General features: G+C 56.4%; 1 protein-coding gene across 1 annotated transcript; it reads right to left on the bottom strand.

Annotated features, from left to right (window-relative positions):
* Positions 1–1,264: 1,264 nt before the first annotated feature.
* LOC309837868 (uncharacterized protein) lies at positions 1,265–16,532 on the bottom strand (the record flags this gene model as incomplete). Its single annotated transcript, XM_082678762.1, is given in 16 exon segments — positions 1,265–1,489; positions 1,583–1,708; positions 1,798–1,959; positions 2,147–2,303; positions 2,851–2,933; positions 4,028–4,621; positions 4,624–4,691; positions 6,275–6,359; positions 12,422–12,507; positions 13,205–13,230; positions 13,670–13,902; positions 14,080–14,205; positions 14,291–14,452; positions 14,927–15,083; positions 15,167–15,249; positions 16,071–16,532. Coding segments are annotated over 16 exon segments (2,835 nt in total).
* Positions 16,533–17,645: the final 1,113 nt, after the last annotated feature.

The raw sequence follows: 17,645 nt of genomic DNA, 5'->3' as shown, positions 1-17,645 counted from the left end.
GGAAACTTTATTGAATTAGCTTTTCTTTTTAGTAGAGAAGCTGAGGAATCAGAGGAGGCAGGTCAGGGGGAAGAGGAAGCAGACCCAGAGAGAAGGGCGGGGAGTGGCTCCCCTTGGGAGGGTGCGGGCCGAGAGCGGAGTGGCCGAGCCTCGGGTCCTGCAGTCCCTCCTTTGCTCCTGCAGGGAACCGTCAGCTCTCTCCTCTGGGCACTGAAGACAGAGCGAGGGGCTGCCCGGCAGATTTAAGGCCTAGTTTTTTCTGAAATGCGGCGAGTGGAGGTGGTGCTGCTAGTAGAGATGGTTCCTGGGCAATGGAAGAGGCAAAAGAACTTCAGGCTGGAGAAGACCCAGCTCAGGCCAGCTCAGGCCCCCCAGGAGGGCCCCAAACCCCTAGTCAGTCTGGTGGCGTGGTGGGTAGTTGATGGGGACTCTGTGTTATTGTCTGGGGGACTCCCTCCATGACAGCCCCGTCTGTGGGGCTGTGGGGACAGAGCCACCTATTTTGAAAGGAAAACAGAGGAGCAGGTGACCGCTTCTGCTCCAGTACCATTCCCCGCTCCCTACACTGGGGAACTAAGCACTGCCGCCCAGCCCGCCCACAGGGCCAGAAGCAGGAGCCGCATCACCTCTCCCACTAGGTTATTTCCTTACCTCCTGCGGGGAAGCCGGGAAGCCTGGGAGAAGGGAGAAAGGAGAGAGGCAGCCATGAGCGGAAGGCAACTGAGGACAGCCGCCTACCTGTCCTCAGATGGAGTCTCTCAGATCATCACTTTGAGCTGGGCTCTTTTCCCAGCTGTGCCCCCAGCCCACAGAGCAGCAGCGTCAGGTGACTCCCAGCCTGTGCTGTCCATCTGGGAAGCCTCAGGAGGAGATATTATTAGGCATTTGCTGGGTGTTTTGTCCTCCCTGTGCTACACTTGACCCCTTACCCCTCCCTTGATCCCACAAGGATGGCCTGATCCCTGCAGGTAGTCTGAAGGCAGTTAAATCTCTATTTTAACAGCTCTGCTGGGCTGCCCTGAATCCAAGCTAATACTTTTCCAGTATGAGATATCTTCTCCATAGTCCCTAGTCCTGCCAGTCTAACCTGGAGGCCCGAATTAAAAAGTCAACAGCAATGCCCCTACAGTCTGATGCCAGAAGACAAGAAGGAAGCGCTGGTCCTGGATCCTGGTCCAGGCTGTTGAAACTCAGACAGGTGTCCTTTCCTCCCAGACACAAGGGCCTGACAGCCCAGGGTCCTGCAGTCAATTTCCCACATGACCTACTTGGCGTCCTGGCCCTCCAGCAGGCTGCGGTAGGTGGCGATCTCCTGCTCCAGCCGCGCCTTGGTGTCCAGCAGCATCTTGTACTCCTGGCTCTGGCACTCCATCTCACTGCGCAGCTCGCTCAGCTGGGCCTCGATGCTGCTGATGAAGCCCTGGACCTGCTGCAGCTGCAGGGCGTAGCGGCACTCGGTCTCCGACACCGTGCTCTCCAGCCCGGCTTTCTGGTGGGGCAGCAGAGGAGAAGGTCAGAGGGGAGCCGGGCCAGGGGGAGGGGCCTAGAGGGGGCAGCCGCTGGGCAGGGGCAGCAGGTGTACCATGCTGAGCTGGGACTGCAGCTCAATCTCCAGACCCTGGAGCGTACGCCTGAGCTCCGTGATCTCCGTCTTACTGGTCTGGATAATGGCAGTGCTGGAAGACACCTCCTTGGCCAGCTCTTCACTCTGGAATTCAAGCAGGACCAAGGTGATGGAAGAGCCCAGCTGGAGGGCCCGAGCACCCCCTGGCTCAGCGAGGTTAGAGGGCCAGGTACCTTGCTGTTGAACCATTCCTCGGCATCCCGGCGGTTCTTCTCCGCCATGGCCTCGTACTGCTCCCTCATCTCCGCCAGCACGCGGCTTAGGTCAATGCCTGGGGTGGCGTCCATCTCCACATTGACCTGGCCGATCACCTGGTTTCTGAGCTCCTTCATCTCCTGTAGGGATGGAAAAGGAAGACGCATGAAGTTCCTCAGCCTGGCCCTCCTCGGCTCTGAATGCTACTGGAATGTTCTGGAAAGTGCTTCCAGGTCCCACAGTGGAGGGCTGAGCCTGGCTGCAGCAGAGGGCTCCCCGTCATCCCTGAAGGTGATTCAGCCATGGCAAGCACAGCCCACCTCTCACCTCCTCGTGGTTCTTCCTCAGGTAGGCCAGCTCCTCGTTCAGGCTCTCGATCTGCATCTCCAGGTCGGTCTTCATCAGGGTCAGTTCGTCCAGCACCCTGCGGAGGCCGTTGATGTCTGCCTCCACGCTCTGGCGCAGGGCCAGCTCGTTCTCATACCTAAAGGATTTTTAAATTGAAAAAACAACATAGAGGGCTTCCCTGGTGGCGCAGTGGTTGAGAGTCCGCCTGCCGATGCAGGGAACACGAGTTCGTGTCCCGGTCCGGGAAGATCCCACATGCCGTGGAGCGGCTGGGCCCGTGAGCCATAGCCGCTGAGCCTGCACGTCCGGAGCCTGTGCTCCGCAACGGGAGACGCCACAGCAGTGAGAGGCCCATGCACCGTGAAAAAAAAAAAAAAAACAAAAAAACATAGAAATGGTATTAGGAGTTTGGGTTTTTGAGCACAAGTCACTCATTCTCCTTACTTAGCCCTGCAATAAACCTTTCTCTGCTCCAATAAAAAAAGGAAGGAAGGAAGGCAGGGAGGGAGGGAGGAAGGAAGGAAGGAAGGAAGAAATGGTATTAGACACTCCACTACCCCTGCACTGGACTCTGCTACTTCCGCAAGACCTTCACTCCTGGGATACTCTGGTTACTTGGTTCAGAGGAGCATTTGTCTAAAACTATAACTGCTGGGAAAGGGGAATGAGGGAAATAAACTCACTTGAGCCTGAAGTCGTCGGCAGCCAGCCTGGAGTTGTCGATCTCCAGAATGATCCGGTTGTTGTCGATGGTGGCCGCCAAGATCTGCAAAACACAGAAGGTAACCAACCACTGGAGGGTCCACAAGCTTGGGGAGCAGGACTGAGAAAACACGGGCAGGACGGGTGGCCATCAGACCCTGCCTCTTCTCTGCCCCTGCGAGCTGGGACAGGACACTTCTCTCTGGGCCTCGGTTCCTCTTCTGTAAAGTGAGAGACAGGACGACAGGTCCCCTTGGTTTGTTCTGTCACTCCATCATTCTATGTCTGGTCATGGTGGGAGAGATCGGGATGTACATTTCAGGGGAACGACCCCACCAAGAACAGCTGTGATTAGTCACGTCTCTGCAGCGACAGACTGGCAACCTCTAGTGGCCGCTGCCTTGAGCGCCTTTCTTCTCCTTGAGATCAGGACAGAACCAGCCTGGCCCCCACAGTTCATAATAACATCACCGGAGCTGGCCTCCCCTCTGAGCAGGGTGGAATTCCAACAAGTATCCCCATCCATTTGAATTTCTCTTCTAAACTTTTGTTAGACATTTAAACAAAAGCGTTTCAAATCCACCCCACATAGCTGGGACTCAGCCCAGGCAGCTGGATTTCTGTTCCAACAAGCTGGCATCACAACGTGATGGACAGGCCTTAACGGAGAGAATCTCAGCTTAGCACTGCCTAAGCCTCTGCCTGCATCTCCCCTACCTGGTCGCTGCCAATTGAGAATGCCAGTTTAAAGGAGGCCCCTAGAAAATAGTGTTCCCAAACCAATGAATGAACATGCATTCCTTTCTCTGTTGGTTTTAGCCATTCTTAGTGGCTTTGAAAACTTCCAAATAACCCAGCACAGTTTCCAAATGACCCAGTGGGTTAGGATTATAGAGATCAAGTCAGTAATAACATAACTGGAAAGCAGTAGAAGATATTGGCATGAGTAAGAACAATAAAAATGAATAATGGGAGAGAACGCGTAGCCTGAGAAAACCCATCAGGAAGAGAGATGCAGTAGAAGACTAGATTTTCCCCCAAAGAAAGGGTAAGAATTCTGCCCACGCTGCATCTTCTGGTCCCTGGGGACCCTGCTTTTCCTGGCCAGTGCGTCTCTGCCCTGCTCAGAGGAACCCTCCTCGACCTGCAAGGACTCACCTTGTCCCGGAGGTCCTCGATGGTCTTGAAGTAGGAGCTGTAGTCCCGCTCCGGGCTGGTTGGGCTCTTCTTCAGATGCCAGTCACGGATCTTCACCTCCAGGTCAGCGTTGGCCTCCTCCAGGGTGCGCACCTTCTCCAGGTAGGAGGCCAGGCGGCTGTTGAGGTTCTGCATGGTGATCTTCTCGTTGCCAGAGAGGAGGCCGCCATCGCCACCACTGAGGCTGCCGCCAAGGCCACCACCATATCCTCCACCGAAGTCACCAAAGCCACCACCAAAACACCCACCAAAGCTGCCACCTCCAAGGCCACCTGCAAAGCCTCCACCCAAACCACTACCAGCCCCTCCACCAAAGCCGCAGCTTATGCCACCCCCAAAGCCCCCAGCTGATCCCCCAGAGCAAAACCGGGTTGAGCTGCTAGAGATACTGCGACCTCCTCCCAGCTTGCAGGAACCACCCCCATAGCTAGCGGAGGAATTCTGCAGGAAACAGCTCATGGTGAGAGCGAGATGGGCAGAGAGCACTGGTGCGGTAGGATCTTGGCTTGGCCTGGCCGAGGACTGTGGCTCTTCCCCAGAGTGGATGCCTTTTATACACCTTCCAGGGGATTGGACGGTTGCCCCATCTTCTCTCCTCCCTTCCCCACCCTCTGACTGGTGCCAACTGCACGTCTGTTTCCCACAAGCTCATTACCTCTGTTCTCCAGGGTGGGTTGTGCCATGGGGGGAGGGGGCATTTTTTTTTTTCTTAATCCTTAACAAAAGTGATGATTCAGAGGGAACAGTGTTCTGCTTGAGACTACCCTTTGAAAACTGAATTCTGTCTCACCTCTCCACTTAGGGAACTCACTCCCATCGGCCCCACCCAATGTTAGAACCGGGACTGAGCTGCACCGGTCTGCCAGGGAGCTTCTGCAGAGGAAGGGTGGCTGCAAAGTTGTCACTTCAGCCCTCTGCCTCCCTTCTTCCTGTTTCTAAAAGGTCTGACTGGAATGTTCTGCGTCTTTCTCAGCATTTCATCTACTCCAGTGCTCCCAGCAACAAGGACGAACTTTGCTTGGTCCTATAGAATCAGCAACCTTGAAGGCTTTTAGGCTAAGAAAAAAATGGCTCCAAGACCATCAGGTAAAGTCATGGCGGCGAGAGACCTTAGGGACCATCCAACACAGTTCCCTCAGCTGGGGAAACTGAGGCATAGAAAGAGCAAGTGACCCTGCACATCATAATAGCTAACACCCTGAGATCCCTCGCCATATGCAGGCACTGGGCTAAGAAATCTATATTGACTGCCTCATTTAATCTTTGCAACAGCCCAGTAAGGTGAGTACTCCTATTATCCCCATTTTACACAGGAGGAAACTGAGCCTCAAGGGCAGAGTCAGGACTGAAACCCAAGTCCGGTCCTGTCTACACTAGGCTCAATTTTTTAGGCATTTTTTCCTACAATAAAATGGACAAACCATTAGCATCCAGCTTAATGCATTTTTACCCACGTATGAAAATGTAAGCACGTGTTTACTTGTGTAACCGCCACCCAGAACATTTCTAGCACCCCATAAAGCCCATTGCACCTTTTCCCAGTCAATCGCCCCCCATACACCCCGTGCCCCTAACATACCTATAATTCCAACTCTGTCACCATAGATCAATTCGGATGTTCTCAGCCACGGGCTATTTTGCTCCCCAAGGGACGTTTGATAGTGTCTGGAGACATTCTGGTTGTCACAACTGGGGGATGCTACTGGGATCTGGAGGATAGACACCAGAGATGCGGCTAAGTAGCCTACTGTGCACGGGACAGCCCCTGCCCCAGAGAATTCTCCAGCCCAGAAGGTCAGTAGTGTCGAGGTCAAAAAGCCCTAGGTCAGCCTGGCCCATGGGTTTAATTACTCCATTATAGCAGCCACAGAGCCATAGCCACGTCCAGAAAGGAAGCCTTGTAATACTGAGCAGGGCTCTTTCTAGCCCCCCAACCACGTGACACCTGCCTCAGCTTGTGCGTGTTTGAACAAGAGGCCACATAGAGGATGTGACCCAGAGCCTGGGGCCGGGGTCTCTGCCGAGGAGCCTGGGATGTGACTGAAACTCAGGGTCTGCTTAGGAAGCCAGCGGAGGAGGCCTCACCACTCAGGCTGAAAGAAAAAAGAAACAGGCCTTGAGCTGGCCTCTCAGAAGCCCGGGAGAGAAGGAGAGGTTCCAGGGCTGAGAGTGCAGGACACTGGACTCGGGCTCAAAGCCTCCACTCACCAAGGGGGCCAAGGTTGCCGTGAATGGCCTCCTGGGAGCTGCCCGCCCACAGCAGCCTGAGGGGCTGGGTGGGATAGGCCAGGAGCTGGAGTGAGATGACACAGGCTTGAGGTTGTCCTGGAAGCCCCTTCGCTGATTCAGCAAGACCAGAAACGAGGGCACGGGGTCAGGGCTTTCTTGGCCTCTGTTTTCTATGGGTAGGGAAGTGGGCCTGCGTCTCCCCCAGTGGGTGTCAGTGCCAGGGAGAGAGCCAGGCCAGGCTGCGGTGCTCTAAGACCACGGGGAGGCCAGGGACTCAGGCTGACCCCTGACCGTGCCCTGCCCTCCTGCCCAAACTGATGGCTCAGCTCTCTCTCTCTGAAAACGTGTGATTCAGCCCAAAGCAGGAGCCCTCCAAGAAGGTAATTAATGGAACCTGCCAGACCTGGAATGGCAATCCTCCTGGGGCTGAAGAGCAAGTTCAGCCAACGCCTCTTAGAGGAACAATAACCCCAGATCCTCCAAAGCCCCGCGGTGGCCAGGACGTGCCTCCCTCACAGGGTCAGGGCACGGCCCCTCTGCACCCGTCCCGAGCAGGGTATTGATGCCTTGGCACGGGAATGCCTTCCTCTGACGCAAAGTGAACCCCAGGGCCCATGGGGCGGGGGGACACATGCCAGTGCTACTGCAGGGAGCTAGGTAGAGACCCATCCTGGGGACCCCATTTCTCCTCTCCCAGCCCTTGTCCAAATGAGGCAGGACGGAGTGCTGGGGCTGAGGCGCTGCCCACACGTCTAAAGCTTCCTTCTTTGCGTTCTGACAAAATCACCTCTGCTATAACATTTCCAGGGAAGGGGAGGGAAAGCCCCGTTATGAGTGACCCCTGCAGAGGAAGCTGAGCTTAACAGGTTGTCACACAATAACAGGAGAGGGGTTTTATTCGCCCCATCTTATAGATGAGGCAGCTGAGGTTCAGGGAAGATAAGTCACTCGTCCAAGGTCCCCATAAACGCATCTGGCTCTCTCTACCCCACCAGTTGGTGTCTTGGAGGCTTGCTGCAAACTCGGTGTCTGATCTCTGAGGGTTCCATTCTGTATGTGTTAAAAGATAATAAAACACCCCTAGCTAACATTTGTGAATACTGTGTGAGACACTCTACATGCATGTAGAGCGGTCCTGGAAACAACTCTGCTATTGTTATTGTATCCTTTTTCCAGATGAGGAAACGAAGGCCCAGAGAGGTTAACTACATCGCCCAAACTCGAGTATGTCAGGGCCAAGATTCAAACCTCTGGCTCTAGGGTCTGCGCCCTTGACTACTGCCGGGTCAATCCCTTTCAGGCCAGTGTTGGCACTGTCCCATCCAGAGGGCCTTCTCTCTTGCCCTCTCCATTCTCAGGCCTCCTGTCACCCAAGACCCAGCTGGTGGCTGGGCCTGCATCCCACAGTGGTTAGGCCTGTGCAGCTGTTGGTCTGATGGTCAGCCTGTCTGGCCTGATGTGAGCTCCAAAGCTCGGGGGCTTGTAAGGGTACTTACTCAACGCAAAATGTCAAAGCCTAAATTGTCCTAGGAAATTCCCCATCCAACTCCTTCATTTCACACGTGGGAGAAACTGAGACCCAGAATGCCAAGGCCCGGGGCAGCGGGAAGGGAAGAGTTTCGCATGGATCTCTAGCTCTACCACTGATTCACTGTACATGTGGTGTACATATGGGGGTACATATGGGGTACATGTGGGGGTACATATGGTGATTCATCGTGGGCCTTACGTTGAAATGGCTTCTGAGTTTCCTTCAGCAATGCCCTCTGAGGCTCTAGTTCTCAAAAATTTATCCAGAGTCACCAGATTGTTCACCTGCAAAGTTGAGGCCTCGACCTCATCCCCCAGCTCCTAGCCCAGCATTCCTTGCTTGAATCTTGGATCAGGCTCCTCCCTCCTTCCCTCTCTCCCTGGACAACAGGGGGCCTGGAGCCCAGGCTGGCTGACCACCTCCCAAAGGGTCCTAAGGCTCCCTCACAGACGAGGAGTCTCTTGTGAAAGGCAGACCCACCCCAGACGGTGGACCCGGGCCCTCTGTCAGCCCTCCACCCTCAGAGACACCTGCTTGACACAGCAATCCCCAGGAGTCTTCTCCAGCCTAGCCTCAAGGCCTCAGGGCTTCACGTTTCTACGTAATCAGCTTTCTAAAATCCCTTTTATACCACCAGGGTTCCCCAGAAACCCAACGACGCCAGCAAAGGCTTTGAATTACGTGGACCTGTTTCAACCCTACTTCTGCCACAGACTGGCTGTGTGACCTTGGGAAAGTTACTCAACCTTTCTGTGCCTTGGTGACTGCAACTGAAAAATAAGCATTAGAGGAGTTAGTATTTGAGAAACACCTGACCCACAGGAGCTCCCGGCAGGTGGAAGGTTACTCTTCCCTCCCTGTTACAAGTGAGGAAATGCGAGCTTCTCGTTGTTAGATGACCCGGCGGAGAATTCTTCTGGGCCTCCTCCATCCAGTGCCAGCCCACTGCTTTGCCTCCCTCTCTGGTTTCTGCAGCCAGCACGGCACCCACAGCAACCAGACAGGTGACAGTTGGTGGCATTCCTGTCTTATTTCCCCCACTCAGTCTTACATTTCCTGAAGATAAGGGCTTTGTCCTCCAAATACTGCTCCTGGCACAGGGGAGCTCTGGCTAACCGTCCAAGAAGCTGTTTCAGAGACACGCTGTCTGCTGGCTTTAGGTGAGAAGGAATATCTAGCAGGAATGGTATCAAGTGGGGTCACCCCAGCTGCAAATCTCATGGGAAAAGCTGCCACCTCCTTATTTCCCCTCGTGTCGCCAGCTGCCCACGGAGGGACAGGTGACCCCCAGGTGGGCACATACCCAAGACATGAGCGAATGTCCAGAGCCATGTCTAAGGCAAGAAAGAGCAAAAGAGAAGAAAGTTCATGCAGTCGTGCGACAGCTATTTATTGAGCTACAAACTTGAGTATGACAGGGCCAAGATTCTACCCCTCTGAGGACTCAGCAGTGCAGGGAGAAGACACAGCCCCTGCTGTCACAGGCCAGGCTCCCAGGACACAGAGCAGCCCATAGACAACCTCGAGATCAGCTCGTCCAGTCAGACACCTCCATTTAAAGATGTGGAAACTGAGACCCGGAGGAGAACAGGGACCAAAGTCCTCAGGGAGAGAGGGGTGGGCATGCCCCACGCCTGCTCTGGGAAAGCCAGCCTGAACACAGCACACACCCCAGGGCCCTAATCCCTAGTCCCAAAGCTGCCCTCTCTGTGGGGAGGAGAGAGGCCTGCTGCCTGCTTCCCGGATTGGCTGGAAACCCAGCCCCACCTCCATCCAGGGGCAGGAAGTGGGCTGTCTCTGCCCCCCGAAGATGATTTAAGGGCTCAGCCAGGCATGAGCTATCCCTAGGTGTGGGCTTCTCACTCCACGGTCAGACAGGGGACGGGACTTGGCAAGTTCCAAGGGCTTCTCTGCTAGCCTGTCCCTGAATCCCAGCAGAGCAGGAATGGGAACTCAGGGGAGATAGAAGCAGCCTCCCCTTCCCACCCCCACAGCTCAGGGTCTGGCCCAGAGAGAAGGCTCACTGGATGAGGGCTGAGCCCCCATGCCACCCTGCACCTTTGCAGACGCGGTTATTTTTGCAAGCAAAGAAGGCTCTTCGGTGGCCGTTTAGGAGGCCTGAGACCTCCCAACAGAGGCCCGGAAGCCGGTGAGGCACGAGCAGCAGCCTGGCCACAGTGGGGTCGGAGAGTTCCCAGAAGGAGCCTGGCTGAGCCCAGCATGTTGGGGACGTGGAACCTGGTGCTCTGGGCTTGAACCACAGCGTGAGAGACCAAGGTGGCATGTGACGACAATCTTTCTGACTGTAATGGCTGTGTGACACTTGAACAGGCTGCCCCTAGAGGTTAAGAAATGGGGTTCAGACCATCACACCCTCTAAGGAAGAGGTTGGCAGCTTCTGTCACCCTTATGGCATCCAGGGAAAAAGTAAAGGTCTGGAATCAGAGAGACCGTCCCAAACCCAGTTTCACTGTTTCCTAGTTTATGGCTTCATTCAAGTGACTGAGCTTCCCTGGCCCTCGGTTTCCTCTTCTGACAACTGCCTCTGAAGTCTGACCCCACAGCTTCAAAAGCTGTCTGGAGAATAAATGAGATGCCATCCATTGAATGTCCTGCCCAGAGCCTGGCAGTGTGCAGACACTTAATAAATTCCGTTTCCTTCCTCCGGCCCCAGGGAAATCGGGCCTCAAAGTGTGTACTCAGGAGACACATTCTAGATTAAATCTCCCCCAGAAAGAACAGATGCCACCTTCTCTCCAGCCACGGCTGCTGGGTGAGGAGTTGTACCCAGCGAGACCTACGGGCTCCCTCTCAGAGGGCCTGGCCCTCCTCCCAAATGATCTGATTCTAAGGAGAACAGCGGCACGTCCTACCTGCTCTTCCCAGCAGAACAAAGAAACCGGTTCTCCCTCTCCCCACAGTCCTCACCCGAGCCCAGCCCAGCCATGGCACCCAGAGTTCTCCACTTCCTCATTCCCTGCCCTCTATCAGGAGCTACGAATCCTAAAGGAAACAGCCCCAAACGAGAAGTGACAAATCAGGTGTGCGTGGATACCGCTGCTCTAATGAGCCCTCAGGTGGAGACTGGTGACTGGAGAGCAGGAGCAGGATTTAGACAGAGAAGGGCAAATAGGGGTTGGTACTGCTTTGGACTTAAGCTTGGAGAAATCAGGGAGGACTTCCTGGAGCTGGTGTTTTTCCCTCTGGGCACTTTCAGTGCTTTGTGGGGAGATGACAGCTTCGGGGGGGAATGGGGGCCAGCTTTGCAGCGGGGCAGAGAGGGGAACTGGCTCAGCCGCTCTGGAGGTCAGGTGTGCCTGGCTGGAAAAGAGGGGAGGTTCAGGGGTACATATGGTGAGGGCCAGAAGCAAGGAGGAAGGTCCTGTCAATGAGCTGTGAAGAACCAGGGCCTGGGGTCCCAGAACAAGCCCTGATCTTGGAGTCATACAGGTGTGGGACCCAGCCCAAGCCCTGCCGCTTACTACCCATCCACGAGGCCTCTGGGCAAGTCATCAGCCTGACCTCCTCATCTGTAAGCTTCTCTAAGTTCCTTCATCTCTAAGATGGAATAATAAATCCTGACCACCGGCAGTTGGTTAAATGAGACCCATAGGCGGGTGTGCCTAGCACAGTGCCAACCACAGAGTGGTGAACCAGAGCCATCGATTCAGTCAACCATCCAGTAAGTGATTAGTCCGTGTGTCCAGCCCTGTGCTAAGTACAACACACTGCTCTAAGGAACCCTGCCTCCTGCTTCTGTGAGCACTAAAGAGGGTAAGCAAGACAGCAAGTCGTCTGAGCCACCTGATTTGTCCCAGGCACCCCAGGGAACCCAAAGAGCGACCACGCAGGGAGGAGTTCAAAGCCAGGGGGAGATGGCAGCGTGTGGGCCCTGGGCTTCCTCAGAGGCCACCAACAAGAAAAACTGGACATACTCCCAGGAGATATTTGCAAAAGGAAAAGCAATTCTTTATTGCATGGACATGGTGCAAACCATGAGCTTGTTACACAATACGGCTGCTTCTCGCACCTCCCTGCTGTAAGGGAGGTGGGGAAGCTGAAGCGAGGTCTGGGAAAGCACGTGAAGCACCCAACTAGGAGATGAGGGACCCCTGGAGCTGGACCCTCTGAAGGCAGTGCCTGGAGTTTGCTTTTCGTTTATTTTTTTTCTTTATTATTATTATTATTATTTGGGGGGGGCTGTGTTGGGTCTTCACTGCTGCACACGGGCTTTCTCTAGTTGCGGCGAGTGGGGGGCTGCTCTTGGTTGCAGTGCGAGGGCTTCTGATTGCAGTGGCTTCTCTTGTCGCGGAGCACAGGTTCTAGGCACGCGGGCTTCGGTAGTTGTGGCTCGTGGGCTCTAGAGGGCAGGTTCCGTAGTTGTGGCTCGCGGGCTTAGTTGCTCCACGGCATGTGGGATCTTCCTGGACCAGGGCTCGAACCCGTGTCCCCTGCACTGGCAGGTGGATTGTTAACCACTGTGCCACCAGGGAAGCCCGAGTTTGCTTTTCTGGTCCCTCCAGCCAGCTGTCCACTCAGCCTGGGGAGGGTGGGGATGACGGGGGTGTCTCTCCTGCGCTGGGCACTTAGATGTCTCTCTTTCGAGAAGAAACCACCTTCCCATCCACTGACTCCTCAACATTGATGAGGACTTTGCCGCTGCCACCACCTCCCAGGGAGGCTGTAGAAAGAAGAGGCGAGCTTTGGAGTGGGAGACTCTCCCTGTCCTCCCTCCCAAGGGGCCAGGACCTTGGCTGAGCTCTGGGAGAACTGCACAGCACCCCTGATAATGGCCATTGGCCAATCCGCCCAGAGCTGCCAGGAGGACTGGTGCGGAATCACTCATCAAAGAGATTGGCGGCGGCAGCGGCAGGTGTGCTGTGCAGTGAGCAAGAATGTCAGGGCTTTTAAGCTGTACATAAACAGAAATTAATCACGGGCATCTCACCATAAGTGCATGAAGGTGGGGCGGGGGGGGGGAGGCGGGGGAGGGGGAGCCGGGGGGGTCTATACCCTGGACAAAGCTTACTCATCCTGGAAGGTTCTCAGTAAATCTTCAATCCCAACCCTACCTGGGGCTGATAGAGGGGTCCCACTGGGGAAGAGGTACCTACTGGAATGGGCATGTCCCCACCCTACTGGGATGCTTGGCCTCTTTCACCTTCCTCCCCATTCCAAGAAGAATTGTGGCTTCAATAGCTTCCCTCTCCCCTCAACTCAGGAAGAGTTAAGTCTCTTGGACTTCTCTGGCGGTTCAGTGGTTAAGTCTCCACACTTCCACTGCAGGGGGCACGGGTTCAATCCCTGGTCGGGGAACTAAGATCCCGCATGCCGCCCAGTGTGGCCAGAAAAAAGAAAAGAAGAGTGAAGCCTCTTACCTTCTCTGGTACCAATGCCAGCCATTCTGAAAGAGAGGGGGCAGCAGATGTAAGCAACAGACAAAAACTCAGGTCTGCCTACAGGAGGCCCCGGGAGACAGCTAAGCCGTCCTCTCCAGCCCTCACACCACCCTCACTCCCACATCTGACTTCTCTAAAGCCTGGGACATCCTGAGAGCCACCCCCAAGCACACAGATTCTGATCTATGATAACACTCCATCTATTTCATGCTGGAAATGGAACCAGCATTAAATCCAAGACCACGAGCCCAACTGCTATCATTTACAGAAGGTACACAGGTCCAGAGAGGTGACAGGACCTGCCCAAGGTAGCGGCCAAAGACTAGAGCGCAGAGTCCAGAACCTCTTACTCCTTGTTCTGTTCTCTTTTGACTGTAGACGCTGCACTTAAGATGACTCTCCCCACTCAACCACAACCGGCCCCTCCCTCGCTGCCCCCTGCACCCGAGCCCCTGCCTGGCGTCCTGGCCCTCCAGCAGGCTGCGGTAGGTGGCGATCTCCTGCTCCAGCCGCGCCTTGGTGTCCAGCAGCATCTTGTACTCCTGGCTCTGGCACTCCATCTCACTGCGGAGCTCGCTCAGCCGGGCCTCGATGCTGCTGATGAAGCCCTGGACCTGCTGCAGCTGCAGGGCGTAGCGGCACTCGGTCTCCGCCAGCGTGCTCTCCAGCCCGGCTTTCTGGTGGGGCAGCAGACCGACAGACATCACATCAGGCTAGACAGGAAGCCGCCGAGGGCCTGGGGAGAGAGGCTGAATGGATGGCAAGGAACAGCCCCAAAGGGAGCTCGGGAACGCCAAGGCTTACACAGCCACGGAGCGTGGGAGAGGCTGGGGTGGGTGGGGTGGGAGCCAGACCTTGCTGAGCTGGGACTGCAGCTCCATCTCCAGCCCCTGCACCGTGCGTCTCAGGTCTACGATCTCCGTCTTGCTGGTCTGGATCATCTCTGTGTTGGAGGCCACCTCCTTATTCAGCTCCTCTGTCTGTAGGTCACGCACAAGACAAGTGAGCTCCACGGGCCTCCCAGGAGCTCAGGGAGCTGGAGCGGGGCTGGCAGGTCAGGCCCACCTTGCTGAAGAACCAGGCCTCGGCATCCCGGCGGTTCTTCTCCGCCATGGCCTCGTACTGCTCCCTCATCTCCGCCAGCACGTGGGTCAGGTCCACGCCCGGTGCTGCGTCCATCTCCACGTTGACCTGGCCGGCCAGCTGGTTGCTGAACTCCTTCATCTCCTGCAGGGTGGGTGGGGCCCATACAGAGACAGAGGGCGGAAGCCAGAGCTGAGTCTGGGGTCCCACGTGCCAATCCCGGCTCCATCCCTAACTCACCACGTGACGTTGGCTCTGCCCCATACCCATCCCGGGCCCCTGTTTCCCACTGCACGTGAAGACTTTTGATCGCACGAGCCCCTCAGCACTAAGGGTCCCTCCTCCTCTCTAGGTCCTGCCGAGGGAGGACCTCAAGACAGTAGGGCCTTTGTGTCAGTTCCTGAAGCAGATCAGGACAGCAGTGCCCACTGGCCACCTGGCCTGGCTGTGGATCAGAGGAGACAAGGGGTCTGGGTCGACAGTGCCCCTTCCTCTCAAGGAGACCCCTGTGTTGGGGGGCGTGCATATCTGAACCACGAAGTCCTTCCCCCAACTATGAGGAGGCCCCAGAGGCCCCACTCTGCCTCCCATCAGCCCCAGCCACTGCCTGGCTCTCACTTCCTCGTGGTTCTTCCGGAGGTAGGCCAGCTCCTCGTTCAGGCTCTCAGTCTGCAGCTCCAGGTCGGCTCTGGCCAGGGTCAGCTCGTCCAGCACCCTGCGGAGGCCGTTGATGTCGGCCTCCATGCTCTGGCGCAGGGCCAGCTCGTTCTCATACCTGGAAAGGAAGAGGGAACCCAAGTGAGGAAGGGTGAGGGGTCTGGGCCACTGGAGTTGGGAGAGGGGGCAGAGGGAACATACTTGAGTCTGAAGTCATCCGCGGCCAGCCTGGAGTTGTCGATCTCCAGGCTAACCCGGGAGTTGTCGATGGTGGCCGCCAGGATCTGCAAGATACAGGGAGCTGGTGTCTAGAGGACCCCTCCCTCTTCCCTGCTGCTCGCCCTGCCCTGCGCCCCAGGCGGGACCCCTCACTAAACATCTCCCCTCTGACACCAGCAACGGAAGCCTGTAGGGCCCCGGGGCAGAGTCCAGTCCAGTCCAGTCCCAAGCCACCCTCCTCGTCTCCAGAACATGAAAGACCAAGGAACCAGGGTTGAGGAGAACCCCCTGTGGAAAGTGCCTGGCCTGGAGAGGGTGCCCTCTTGGCGGTACTCCACCAGCCTCCCCTGTAGGCAACTCACGGTCGCCGGCCTCCTGCACACCTTAACACAGCCATGCATCTACAGAACATTCCAGTCAGGGGGAAACTGGAGGGCAGCTGCGGAAACTGGTGCAGGTGAGTGAAGGGTGAGTGAGTGGCTGGGAGAGCCCATACCCAGTTCCAGGTCTCCGAAGGTCCAACAGTGCTTTTGCCACCCAAGACATTCGAAGGGTGAGGCAGGCAGTCCTGGTGTTCTGGACTCCTAGAACCGGAGGTTCATCTCTACACCTCCGTTCTTGCAAAAAACCCAAAGGAATGCTCTAGGCAGAGCCCTGCAGGGTGTGAACACTGCTCTCACCTCGGCCCCTACTGGTCGAGACCCGCGTGCCAGGATCCCCAGCAATGCCAGGTTGAGCAGATGTTTGCGGGCATCCACACCTGGAACGCATTCCCTACGCTCCAAGTTTGCCGAGGTTACACATCATTACCTGGGAAGGCAAGGATTTCCCCCAGGCGGCTGGCACCAGCCACCTGCTCCCCTCTCCCTCACGCCCAAGGACTCACCTTGTCTCGGAGTTCTTCGATGGTCTTGAAGTAGGGGCTGTAGTCATGCTCCGGGCTGGTTGGGCTCTGCTTCTGGTACCAGTTGCGGATCTTCACCTCCAGGTCAGCGTTGGCCTCCTCCAGGGCGCGCACCTTCTCCAGGTAGGAGGCCAGGCGGTCGTTGAGGTTCTGCATGGTGAGCTTCTCGTTGCCAGAGAGGAGACCGTCACCGCCGAAGTCACCAAAGCCACCACCAAAGCCTCCACCCAAACCACTACCAGCCCCTCCACTGAAGCCGCCCCCATAGCCCCCTGCTGACCCCGAGGAGAAAAACCTGGCAGAAGAAGCTGAGATACTGCGGCTCCCACCTCCCCCATAGAGACTCCCCCCACCAAAGCCTCCTCCCCCAGCCATGAGGGAACCCCCCCAGGTCGAGCCACCCCCAAAGGTGGAGGAAGAAGTCTGCAGAAATGTGGTGCTCATGGCCAGGCAGCAGCCCTGAGCTCTCAGCAGTACAAGCAAAGCTGGCAGGAGGCGTGAGCTGGGCTGAAACCCGAGGTCTGCTCCTGTCACCCCCAGCCCCAGGCTCCTTATATACCCCTCCCAGGGTGTTGTGGGGCCATGTCTCCTCCCCCAAAGGGAAGCCAACTCCTTCTGCCTTCCTGACAAACACAGCCACCTGCACACCTCCACGTGGCTGGTTTGGGGTTTTTCTTTTCTTTCTATTTTTTTTTTTTTTTAATGCAACAAAAGAGATGATTCAGAATGAATGGTGTTTTGCCCCGGGCCATGGTTTTAACACTTGGATTACAGGTTCATCTCTACTCTCCAGGAGAAAACCGAAAGGAGCAAACTCGCATCACGTCTGCCAGGCCTCCGCCTGCACTCTTAGAGGCTCAGGCCAACTCCACTCTCCGCTGGACTTCTCTGCTGCCCGCAGGTGGCCGGCTCCCCGCTCTCAGTTCGAGAATCCACTTTTCATCGCTGCCCTGTGCGGTCCCTCTCACAGACCCCATGTGCGAGCCTGCGGGCTCTGGGGATTGGCGGGCAGAGGTACACAGAGGAATGCAGGGCCCACAGGGATAGGCTGAGGACAGGAGAGGGATCCTGAGTCAAGTTCCAGCTGAGGTGACCAGAGGGGCCAGCATCTGTCACTTCCCTGATGCTCCAACCCTCCACCCCTCTCCTCCTCTCCTCCCCCCCTCCTCCTCTCCTCCACCCCTCTCCTCCTCTCCTCCACCCCTCTCCTCCTCTCCTCCCCCCTCTCCTCCTCTCCTCCCCCACCCCCAGTCCCCCTCCTTCTTCTCCAGCTCCCCCACACCGGCCCTCAGCCCCATGGCACTGGCATTCTCACAAAAGCCAGCGGGCTCAGGGCTGACAAGGGGCTGATTGATAATCCCACCGTCTGCCAACTACATGTCACTGAACCTTTGCTTGCTCCTGGGACAAGTTGGGGCAAACCTCTGCAGATAAGACGGGAGCAAGTTCCAGAAAGCCCCTGCTTTCTCCAGGGAGAGGCAAGTCGCTGCACAGCGGCGCTAGATTAACCCTGTTTGTCCCGTCAAGCACCACGAAGCTGAGGAGGGATCCGATCCA

This window comes from Grampus griseus (genome assembly GCF_964374135.1).
Source record: "Grampus griseus genome assembly, chromosome: 20".
Classification (NCBI taxonomy): Eukaryota; Metazoa; Chordata; class Mammalia; order Artiodactyla; family Delphinidae; genus Grampus; species Grampus griseus.
The sequence above is the reverse complement of the archived record's forward strand: the minus strand, read 5'-3'. Positions and strand labels throughout refer to the sequence as shown.